At 49.5% G+C, this 12,252-nt stretch overlaps 2 protein-coding genes across 2 annotated transcripts; one reads left to right on the top strand and one right to left on the bottom strand.

Moving 5' to 3' along the window:
• Window positions 1–335: 335 nt before the first annotated feature.
• LOC100899221 (endochitinase A) lies at window positions 336–4,907 on the bottom strand. Its single transcript, XM_003742706.2, has 2 exons — window positions 4,618–4,907; window positions 336–737 (listed from the first exon to the last, which is right to left on the bottom strand). Exons 1-2 carry the CDS (start codon window positions 4,891–4,893, stop codon window positions 411–413), a joined length of 603 nt encoding a protein of 200 aa, XP_003742754.1. The 5' UTR covers window positions 4,894–4,907; the 3' UTR covers window positions 336–410.
• A 2,455-nt stretch (window positions 4,908–7,362) lies between these two features.
• On the top strand, window positions 7,363–11,093 carry Noc2 (Nucleolar complex protein 2). Its single transcript, XM_018639302.1, is given in 15 exon segments — window positions 7,363–7,488; window positions 7,619–7,771; window positions 7,851–7,991; window positions 8,110–8,295; window positions 8,423–8,569; window positions 8,676–8,739; window positions 8,867–9,015; window positions 9,150–9,427; window positions 9,527–9,561; window positions 9,564–9,688; window positions 9,780–9,947; window positions 10,060–10,186; window positions 10,295–10,389; window positions 10,480–10,600; window positions 10,684–11,093. Coding segments are annotated over 15 exon segments (2,253 nt in total). The 3' UTR covers window positions 11,022–11,093.
• Window positions 11,094–12,252: the final 1,159 nt, after the last annotated feature.

Raw genomic sequence — 12,252 nt, 5'->3', positions numbered from 1 at the left:
TAGACGAGATGAGGCTTCTGCCGGAATCGCCCCACCACGTCGGCGTCGTGAGATCAAATGATAGGAGGAGTGACACAGCGTCTTCTAAACTATGTATCAGCTGGACGAATTGATTTGAATGGATATGAGCCGAGCGATATTCCGAGCACAAGAATTTATTTAGCTCTTATTTCAAGTCACGTGTGGATCGCGAAAGATCGAACGAGTACAAGAACTAGCCGTAGTCTGTTTCGGGAGTAGACGGTCGAATTCCATAAATACCCTATGTTGATGTTCGCAAAATTAAACCCTTGCGGAGGTGGATCCGGAAATGATTGATATGACGATGGACATGACTACTAATGAAAATATGTACGAGAGATGATTAGAATATTCTTCATTCGACATATCATTTGGGGAATCCGTCAGCTTCACGGCGACGTTGTCGTCGAGGATTCGACGCTTGCCATGCTGGAAACCGCAGCCTCTGTTGTTGGGGGTGATTGAGTCTCGGATGAACTGGGGGGGGCGGTCGGGAGTGCCGTAGTCACGGTCATCGATGGTGTCGACGCTGCTGCCGTGGAAGTGTCGTTCCTAGGGACACACTGACCCTTGAGACAATCGCCCGGCTTCGTAGATTCTATGTGTTTCGTTCCTTCGACGTATTTGTTGATCACGCATTCGGTACCATTGGGTTTCCGACCCGCCGAATAGTAGAATAAGGGTCCTTTCGAACAAAGGACGTGACAGTTGGTCGTCTGAAAAGCAGTTTTGAAGCTCAATGCACAGAATCCAATCTACATTACCATCTCCCAGAAGGAGGGCTCGTATCAGATAAGCTCTCTCCAGCGAGCTCCGAGGTTCATAGGTGCACCGCGCGAATCGTGAATCAGGGATGCAGAGCCTGCCATACCAATCAGCCGCCACCAGCATCTTGGCGAGCTCGAATAGCAAAAGGTCGTGGTATTTCTCCCGTATGACGACGGAAGACTCGACGATTCTATCCCTATCTTGAAAAGCTCCGGGAAGGATCACCCGGATTCCGGCCTCCCGGAAGAACCATTCAGGCCCGACGTCAGAGAACGTCAGAATTGATGTGATTGCTTCTACTATGCCTCCTGAGTTCACGGAATTCCCGGAGATTCCCATCACGCTCAGGATTCATCGGGAGCTGACCGTGATATTCGCGCGCCCGGGGCATCTTAATTCTCGATATCACCGCTACGTCTCTCCAGACACATCCGAAGTCGAATCCTATCATAGTCACCGCCTCCGGTTGTTTTTATACAGTGGCTTCGCGAGTGGAGCACGAGATAATGCAATTTATCCGGATACCGTGAATCTCCTGACAAAAATTTCCTCTTCAAAGTTGTGCGGTGTGATTTGTCATCCGACTGGATGGGTAGACGTTGAGAGGAGGAGAGATTGAATAGAACTCTCTGCTCTTTTGTGTGATGCTTATTTAGAGGTTACTCGTTTTGTTCCGATGCTTTCGATCTCGTCGGCCAGGTGTGTCACTAGGAATCGAACGGAACGAAGGGCAACAATGAAGAGGTTGTGTCGCATCGGAAGCGAAGAGCATCACAAGAGATTCTCAGTCGTTGGCAGGAGCTTCGTCAAATCGGAATGATTATTGAATGGATTTCTGATATTCGTTTGGAAGGATATAATGCTCTCACCTTCGCGATTTCCGAGGATTCAGTACTCAAATATCTCTAGGATGTTGCATCATGTCGAAAAACTTCGTACCACAGCCCGTTTTCATCGAATAATTGCTGGCATGGATTTCCGATTCTCGGGAGGAGAATCTCTCGCCAACGAGCTACGGGAATTATCAGAATCACCTGCGGGAATTATCGACCGTTGACGTTGTCTCTCTTGAGACGAAACTTGGCGGTGATCCCTCGGTGACGCAGAATGTTCTCCCGATTCGAATTCTTAATGGTATGTCAGTCATCGAGCCGGTCGAACATGGAAGAATCGACTTTAACTCGAACGAAGTGAATAGGACGGGGAGAACTGAGAATCACGCCGAAGAATCAGGAGTTCCATTTTGCGAGGGTTATTATCGAGCTCCCATACGACATAACGCGAGGAAGCCGCCTAATTGTCAATGCGAGAGCTGGATGCTTACGATCGAGAAAATATTCAGGAACATCAAAGCGACCCGCCAGGGAAGTGGTTAGGCCGGGGAAACTGTGGAACACGTGATATTGGAATGTGACAATTCGCCGGAGGCCGAGTAAATCGCGCGATGACAACTACGGGCTATACGATGACAACACGATGACAACGAGGATGATTGCGAGGACGAGAATTCTACAGGAGGAGTGGGAACAAAGGAGAAATAACAGCGAAGGAAACAAAGCGAAGGAGAATATCACACGAATGGACCTACTAGAGAGATCGCCCCTGCACCGCGGTCGTCTGATCTATGCATACTGGGAATATACACAGTATGATCGGAGAGGATCAACGATCATCCATTCGGCCCGAAAGATCTCTCCACCGGCTTCAATCCCTTGCGCATACTTTTTGATCACAGACAATATCATTTTTGGAGCCCAGTGATGGGTCGACACTTGATACATTGTGGCGGGAGCCCTTAATTGAAGGCTGTTGCCGAAGGCTGCCTGAAGAAGGGAGTCGAAGATGACTCTGAATCGAATCAGTCTCAGAGGAGGGAGGAAATTCTGCACTCGAATCGTGTTACCAAAGGAGGGATTTTTCTCGCATCCTGCACTATATCTCACGTAGGCTGAGCATCATTTTCGAATCCACGAATTCGAGTGCGGCAGATTTCGTTCAGAAAATGACTCTACGGAGGGTCGGGAAAGTTTCGCCGCACCATGAAGGTCACTCTATGAACTTCAACATAAAATCTTCGCTCTGCAAACTCAGCCCGGAAGACTTCACTCGGAAAGCTTCTCTCCGTGGGCTCATTTCTAGAACCTACATTCATGAACTGCACTTCAAGAGTTTACAATAATGAACTTCAGAAAATGAATTTCACTCCATAGACTCCAATTCAGGGACTTCCGTACATGAACTTCACTTCGTGAGGCGCATCTCATGAATGAGCTGCACTTCATGAACTTGAATGGCATGAGCTCCAAGTTCATGGACACCGACTCCATAAACTTAATTTCATGAGATACGCTCGAATTAATCTCCTACAGGAAATTTCCATCAACTTCTCTTTCACACGGACACCTTCACGAGCCTCGCTTCACTAACTTCACTTCATCAACTCCATGGGGCTCTCAGAAGATTTCTGGAGTTTCCGCCGGCGTTCCCCGCAAGTCACGCGTGAAATCCCTGAAGACGGAGTTTGATTCGGATAGCAGGAAACATCCGGGGTCCCGGTATCAATCAAATTGAATCACCATATTATCTACGAACAGTAGAACCTCGGTATAATGCACTCGAAGCGACTGGCTGAAATGGTTCTTCTAACCGAAGTCCGTGACCGTATCGTCCGAAGACGGGTCCTAATTCGGAATGGACCGGAGAAATAATCGGAGACACCGCTGCAGCCTACTCTACGACGCGCCGAGAAACCTCGCGAATTCAATACGCTATCGCTCCTGAATTTCCTCCGGTGGTAAGACCGGTGCTCGGAATTCATATCCGGAAGTCCCTTATAGGGTCCGCTATAGCCGATTCACCCGACATTGATGGTTCCATGAGCTTGTCCGGGACCAAGCAACCGAGTGTCCGTTACGACCGGGTTCGCAGAAATGAGACTTCCTTGTATACCGGCTTTCTTGAGTCTAGATTCCACCAATCCAGCTCGGAACAACCAGCGAACGCTTCCGAAGTTCGACCGTGGGAATGATCTCGCCCCAGTTGTGGTCTGATTCGGGGACCCGGGGAATATGAACGCTCTTGAGGCTCGAAAATGAATCCGGCTCGCAAGTATGAGAACCGAACGTCTCCGATCGATTCAGCTCATTGTAATTACGCACGTCTTGCATACGTATGCGGGAGATCGAGAATCCTAATGTCCGAAGAGACGGCATGGAATTTCTCGCTGTCTGACTCGCTAAAATCGAATCTACATTACACGAGCGATTCCACGTCAGAGAAATAGTCGGGGTAGCTGAGACCATCCGCTTCGTCGCGCGCCCGGGGATGTCGTGGAGGCTGTCGGAGCCCGAAGAAACGTCGAAAACATGACATAGCGGAGAATACGCGAATAAAGGAGCGTGTTCTCGCTCGGCAACATTGGATAAGTCTCAGGGCTATCGCATGTTATGGCCGAAGTCGAGCCAAGGTGACAAATTGCGTGACTTATTTCTAATCGGTCGCTTCTGTCGACAACCGGAAGTGTCTTCAGCAGGCAAAATGTTCGACGAAGTGAATGAATTCCGAGAATATTCTGAGGCTGATATTCATCTGAATGGATAAGATCTCTCTGAACACCCGGGGTCACATAATGGGTTTGACTCTCCTGACCTTCCCAAGGAAAAAGCTCGCTCGAAAACTAGCCCGAATCGTTGAAGGATCGCAATGTCAGAAAGATGACTCCGAACATGGCTTTACGGTCCCAGAAATGCTCAACTGATTCAGAAAACCGACATCCGGCATCTACGGTTAAATATCCGGGTCGGCTCCCGAGAACTTCATTTTACTCACGTCTTCGATAATTTTCTCATCGCTCTTGCACTGTGGATCCGTAGAGTTCCCCGGCGCGGTCACATTCCCTGGGGCCTCGGTCGAGCTCACGGGCAGAACGCTGGTCACCGTCGGAGGTGCGACCGAGCTGCTGGCTCCAGATTCTACGCTCTTATCGCTCGGCGTCACGGTCGAGGTCGTTGTCGGTGGTTCCTCCGTCGACGTCGTCGAAGGAGGAGGCGGCACAGCCGCCCGCGCGAGACATGTGCAAATGGCAACGAGCAGACACCACCTCATGGTTGAGAGATTTCGCTCGTAATGGTGACAGGTGACTGTGATCACCGTTCTACTGTAAAACTCTCTCCGATCGATAGTTGCTCCGTCGTCGCCTGGGCGGTCCACATCTCTGCCGGCACGCAATTGAGCACGGCCGTCTGTCCGTTCGTCTGTCCGCCTATCCGTGTTGTCAGTTACTCATTCAGAAAGTCGTCTCGTCCATCCGTCTATTTGTCCGTATGGTGTTACGCATTCGGGAAGAAGCGAAGTAGGAGCACGAATTCTTATTTCCCAACCAGACTCTCTCCGACGAATCCCAGTTCGAAGTTTGCGGGCTGGACTTCGATAGGAGCCGTGCATTCCCCACCGGATTAAAGGGATGGCACAGGGAGTTTCCCGAATATTTTCGAGGAATCGGACTAGACGGACGAATTCAGATGTTCTCATAGATCAAGCTCCAATAAGTCTGAGGCGGTATAGTCCGAAATCCATGGAGGATCGATGGACCACTGAATGGAATCACATGAAGATTCCAGTCGAATCCCGACGAGAGCTGGATGTCCTATCATCAATTATTCTTCAATGCCATATCACGTAATGCCAGAGTATCGAGACGCACGAGGAAGTTCGATGGCTGCGCCGCATCCAAAACATCTTCTATTGACACAGAAGTTTTCAGCCGAATTGGCTGAGTCAGCGAGCAGCAGCAGTAGGTAGGTAGTCCTAGCCGGAGCGGCTTCCATCCAGACCTTTACCACATGGACTGAGCCGCTACTTTCTCATCGAAGTCCGCGCGGAGTGCAACAAGCTTTATTACGAAGAAGAAATGGAGTGCGGAAGTCTCGCCAATGAATTCATATGCGCGTCAACTCTTTTCAACATCTCGTTGAGTGCTCTACGCCGCGCCATCGGTGCGCATGACTCACATCTGTCAGGTCACGTCCGGGATAAATTACATTACAGTAAAACACACGATTAGAGCCGTCACTTGATGCTTCAGGGAACCTCCTTCAAAGATTGTGGCGAGGAGCAGCGATAAATCCGTAGAAGTGGGTTATGGCAGCAAAGAATCCTGGAGCTTCGGCTTTCCAGAAACGATGGATGCTCAGGCGGATGGGTGCTTACCGATAATTAATCGACGAGCCTTCTTATCTGAATTGTCAACCAGGATAGTCGTTCAGACTCAGACGCAAACTCGATTGTTTTATTCCGGTTATAACTGGGTGCTACGCTCACTGGCCGCGCTCCAGTGAAATCGGCACCATCGGCGCGGTGACCTAAGCTAGCTCACTGTATGCCCATGAGATGTTTTACATGCATCGAAGTTTGCGAACAATCTCTGCTCCACTCATCCTGCTCTCTTTTTGAACTCCTTGAAGTTCTTGGTCCTCCTTCACGGAAAGCTGGGATCATAGCAACCCGAGACCGTGCAGATGCCACAGATGAGCAGCATGGACTACACAGATCGTTAGGGACGGCTCGCTGAGACCCAAGCTTTCCACGGGATAATGCTCATAGAGCTCCCTGCTCATCCGCTGGGGATTTCAGGGATTTCTAGTATCGGAATGCGGACTCAGAGCGCTCATGGCGACGAAGATTTTCTCCATCATGCCGCACCGACAAACCAGGTACTTATAGAAAAGAATAAGTTTTTCTGAATGCCGACTCGAGAGTGGACCCTCTTGCCCGTCCCTATTCCTCCACCAGAAGAACGGCTCTTCGTGAGTTATGATCCCTGGAGCCGGATGAAAAAACTCCGAAAGAGAATAGTAGCCGACGGAGAGTTTCCCGCCGTCAGTGTATCTACACACTGGGGGGGCACTACACACTGTAGGGTTCTAGACACTGCTCTCCGCAACCGAGATACCTCCTAGAGGTGAACGAATCATCGTGATGTCAAGGAGAGGCGTTTCTGCTCTCCTAAGATTCCGAATTTCTTTGCGACGGCGACCCCGCGTTTTCGGGTACCAGATCGCGCGCCACGCTTACCTAGTCTAGCAGGCGGCGGACGACAGGCCACCCGCCATTTTGCCTTGCGGTCAAATGGCACAGCTCGAAAACCCACACACCCTCTCAGTATTCTCTCTGCTAGGTGCAGCCGACCGACCGCCGGATCGCGCAAGCAGGCTTCATCATTCCGTCATGTTTTGCACTATATGTGAGCTTGGATGGGAGGACTGAACCGTCGCCCTAGCTTTTGGAGGATCTCCTGCTGGTTGCTGGAATAGAATCGATCTTATCTGTCAAACTGAGAGGATCCGTCTCGCGCAGTGTTTGTTGTTTCCGCAGCAGCTGCAGAGAGAGCTCAGGACAATAACAAACACACGTTCTGGCACGTGCAGCGCCGCCAATCGTTCCATTGGACAAGTCGAACGATTCTCGAATTGTACATTAAAATCGCTTGACTCCGCCGTGTCTCAAACTTCACCGTGAATTCAGAGGCTTGAGTCGATCGAGAACTATTCACACTCCTCCGAGATGGTGTCCGAGATGAAGAAATCGCGTAAGAGGAAATGTCGACAAGATGAGGACGTCGGAGAGATGTCGCTCACGGAGTTCATGCAGAAAGGCTTCGGCTCTGACGACGAGGATGAAGTGGCCCCGAAAAAGGAAAAGGTACTCCAAACATTTGAGATTATCAGCGCCAGAACTTCCTCAGGGATGGCATACCAAAGATCGCGTCCTAGTCCTCCACTCTCGATGTCTCCGCGCAGCCTTTAACCCAAGATCCTTCCATATTTTGCAGAAGAGTAAGAAGTCGTCAAAAAATCCGAAATTGAAGATAGCTGGGAACGGCTCTCTTAAACTTTCAAAACCCACCAAGCCTGATACCGAGCAGGGCAAGAACAAACCGAAAAAGAAGCGCGAGAAGTTGGTGAAAGAGGGAACTGCACCTGAGGTGGGTCGAAATGAGGAATCCTCATTCTTCGCCTTTTCCGAATCAAGGCGAATGTCTGGAACCATTTTGTCGTCTCCAGGGTAAAGCGGCGAAGAAGCTCAAGAAAGGGAGAGCTCCTGAAAAGATCGAGTCACCTGAACCAGAATCGGGTAGCGAGGAGAATTCTGGATCGGAAGCTGAGTTCATCGATGACATTGACGACGTCCAATCAGACGATGAGGTATGGCGCCAGGAAGGCAGACAAGAGACTCGCTATAAGAGCACAAGATGATTCACGATCGACTAGTCATCCTATGAAGATTCGGAGCTTCCGGTATTACGCTTCCGTATTGTCGCAGGTTGTCGCCAAGCCACGCGGAGGTCCCGCCGATGAGAATGAAGAAGCGGAGAACGACGAGCTGGAAGGAATCGAGTTGTCCGATGACGACGATGACGACATAATCGATGAAAAAGTTCAGATTCTGACGGAAAAGGGTCTACGTCAGCTCCTGGATCAGCTGAGGAGCAGACCTGACACACACCAAGTGAGTTCATGAGCATGCGGGAACCGCAATGTCCTCGATTCTTTCTTCTCGGCGACTCTCTTACAACCCTCTTGACGGATGAATGATACTGGAGGGGATTCTCTAATCCTTCGACTTCTTTCCCCAGGTTAAGCGCTTGACTCAAATGTTCACTGGCGCCGTCAGCGAAGCCTCCGGCGATCGAGCGAAAACCCTTTACAGCGTTAGAGGTCAGGGTCTCTTCAATGCTGTGGTTTTGGCGTGTTTGGAAGAGCTCCTGCCAGCAGTTCACAAGGTACATGGAATTTTTGCGGCGCGCTTCTTCCCGCAAAGCGTCAGACTGCTACTATCTGTTGTTTCAAGGCGAATCGCTTCTCTGACGTACATGTTCGTCTTCCCAGGTTATGAAACTGCCGCCTCCCGTGGTTCCGAAAGATGGGTCAAAAATGATCGATCCAACGAAAGGTAGCTCAATTGTGATATCTGAATATCGTGATTTTTGAATCGAATCATTCGAACTCGGACTTCCGATCCGATCCGGCCGGGATCTTTCGAATGACTTTCTAATCGCCGGGAAACGTTCTCCCCTCAGGACATTGCTGGAAAAAGATCAAGAATCCCATGAGCTTGTACATGATCGACCTCTTGAAACTCGTGGGATGCATTACTCAGCAGAAACTCCAATTGTCGCTTTTGAGGCATCTCTTGCTCCTGCTGCCATTCGTCCGCGCTCGACCGCAGGTATGATTGGTCCGAATGCTTGCTCACATCGATCAGACGATTTGATCGATTCCGATCTATCGATTCGCATTCTCACTCGAGAGAAATGAGTAGACGTACATCACCTACATAAAGGCATTCTCATTCCCCCACAGGTCGAGAAACGAGTGTTGAAATGTCTGTCGCGTCTCTGGTCGACCGGAGAAGAAAGCGTTCGGGTTGTTGCCTTCCTCTGTTTGATCCGTTTGATTCGGGGAGGTGACGATGCAACTTTCCAAGATGTTCTCAAGCAAATGTATTTATCCTACGTCTCGAACTGCAAATTCACTTCTCCGCAAACTTGGCCCCTGATTAGCTTCATGCGACGGAGTCTCGTAGAGGCGTACGCTCTGAGACCAAATGTTGCATATCAGCATTCTTTCTTGTACATAAGGTGAGCTCGGTAGACATGTGGAAAGTTCGAGGGCGCTGCAACATGAATGGCGCCCGCAAGTTCGAGCCGTCATTTGATATCGATCATTCCCCTTTTTAGACAACTCGCCATCACGCTGCGAACCGCAATGACCGTCAAAAAAAAGACTCCCATAAGTCTGTATACAACTGGCAATTTGTTCACTCGACGCTCCTGTGGTGTCATTTGTTGGCAACAGTGCGCACCAAAGCTATGGAACCGCTGATATATCCAGTGATTCAGGTACAGTTATGGGACCTCAGCGCGAGGATCGTAGACAATATTCTTGCTCACGAATTCAGGATATTGACAGTGTGCTGGTAAACCCCAACAGGTGGCGACTGGCATGCTGAATCTGATTCCGAGCGAGAAATACATCCCACTTCGACTACACGTCATCCGCGGAGTGATCGAGCTCTCCACAGAAACGACAACTTTCGTTCCGATCCTGCCGATGCTAGTTTCCTCGCTGAAGCTCGTCCGTTGGAACCAGAAGCCAAAAGTACCTACTCAATGTTACCTCCCCGATTGCTTCCCAAACCGATTCCCGGAGTGCATTCATCTAAATTCGAATTTGTCAAAGCGACGAATAAGTCGATGATATTCTTCCCCAGGTAGTTTCGATGAAACCCATGAACCTGTCTTGTGCTCTGCGGGTGAGCGATAAGCAAGTGAAGGAGAGCGCGTTCAGAGACGCCCTCATAGAATCCTTCCAAGAATTAGCTCTCGGATACCTAGCAGGTAAGTCGGTCAACTCTCAATGGGGACCGTTTGAGCCGAAACTGTCCGGCGGCCGAGCCATAGACCAGAGTTTCCATCGAATCATCGATATCTAATCGGGTTCCGCAGGAATCAGCCATCTGCTATCGTTCCCCGAGGTGGTGGTCGCCTCCAGTATCGAACTGAAGAAACTCAAACTGAAGGTCATAAAGCACCAAACCACGGTAGGGCCTCGTTTGATACCATCGTTCGCTTTCTTGCATAGGAACCATTCGTTTCAGAAGAGGAAGAAACTTGATCGGTGTCCCTTTCAGATAAAACAATTGCTGGAGAAGATGCACGAAAACTCGAACTTCATAGAGAAGACCAGAGAACACGCGGGTCTAGCGATCAAAGAGCTAGAAAAAGTCGCTGCGCTGGAGCTACAACTGAGAGGTATGCTCCAAAACTTGTTCCTCTATCTAGATGTAGGGAGCAAAGAACTCTAGATAATGGGAACTACGCTCGTTTTTTTCCAGGAACTACACCGCTGAGCATTTATCTCGCGAAGTTCGAGAAGCTCCGTGAGCAGAAACTGCGCGAGGCAAATGAAGACGTCCTCGAAAACTACGACAGCGATGAAGATAAAAAAGCAAAAATTAAACCTGGTGTAAAGGGGAATAAGGAGCGGGACGCTGATGGGGACGAGCCCGCCGACGAGGACATGGCTTCCGATGCGGACGACGACGAAACCAACGAACGGGGCATCGGAAAACTCGACTCCGACCTCGACACTGAAGAAGAAGGCGACGATGAGGTCGGCTTCGAAGTTGTCGACGACGATGAAGACGACGACGACGACGAAAATGACGGATAAAGGCGTTATTGAGATTGTAACTATCGATTCCGGGAGGAAGGATTTGTACGTACTATCTCTTCAAATGAAACATTCAATGTACGTTACACGTGTAGTCACTGCAGAAATCATAAGTTTGAGCGTACATGAGCGGGATAGATAGGAGGGAAGAGTTGAAAGCGTCTGGCTCGAGTCCAGGGAATCAGTAACACAGCTCGACAAAAAAAACTTTTTTCGCGTTACAAAGAAAGTGAAAGCTATTTCGGGGTAAACCGGGGGCGCTGACTCCGAATTTCGTGACAGATTTTCTCCATCAGGTCTAGTTTTTCCGAAATTTCAATTTTTCGATTTTTTGCCATTTTTCGTCTTCAAAAAATTCTAGCTCCGCCCCTGAGTGGACTAGATCGATGAAACTTTGGTGGCGGATAGACCTCGGTTGGGGCTATGCCTGGCCGAGTTTTGGTGCGATTCGTAGCAGTGGTCTCTGAGCTAGAGCCATCGGAAACTAAAAAAAAAAGAAAAAAGTGGGAGAGGGACCTCTTAGAAAGCACTTGACGGAAAAACTAGGACCTTTGAAGCGGTCTGACCTCGACAATTCGATAGAGGAGGCTTTTACGAGCATTTTGAGACCAAGCAGAGCAAAATCGGTCGATCCGTTCAGTTTTTATTCGCAAAAACATTGAAAAGGGTCTCGCAGGAAATGTGCCCCTTTTTGAAAATCGCTTCGGCGACCAATTTCAGAGAGCTGTATCTCCGGAACGGTTCGTCGTAGAGCGATGATCGAAGGCGCGTTGGAAAGCTGAGTCTGAAAGCTTTCATTTGCGCTAGTCAGATCGGAAAAGGGATCACTAGGGACGGAGATATATGACGATTTTCACAGATCGAAAACTATATCGACAAAATCGCTGATTTTTCTTTTGCGGACTGTTTTCCGCGAAAAAGGACTATGTGCGAAGTTTCAGGGTGGCTGCTCAACTGTAAGTATGCTTAAGTGACTGAAAACCCTTTTTTCATTGAATAAGCCCAATTGGATTCTACCACCATTCAGCTTGCGGAGGTCTCCTTCTAGAGAATGGTACCTCCAACGGAGGTACCATTGGTCGTACGGAGCCGAAGAAAGCCGCTGTGTAGCCGATGAATCACCGCAATGATGTAATCACATGAGCATGGGTAGACCGCGGACTCGGGCTCAGCGATTCGTCCCAGCATCGGACCCTAGCACGATAAGGAATTTCTGCGTAATGGGGACTCA

This window comes from Galendromus occidentalis, unplaced genomic scaffold (assembly GCF_000255335.2).
Source record: "Galendromus occidentalis unplaced genomic scaffold, Mocc_1.1 scf7180000077430, whole genome shotgun sequence".
In the NCBI taxonomy this organism is placed as follows: domain Eukaryota; kingdom Metazoa; phylum Arthropoda; class Arachnida; order Mesostigmata; family Phytoseiidae; genus Galendromus; species Galendromus occidentalis.
The sequence above is the reverse complement of the archived record's forward strand: the minus strand, read 5'-3'. Positions and strand labels throughout refer to the sequence as shown.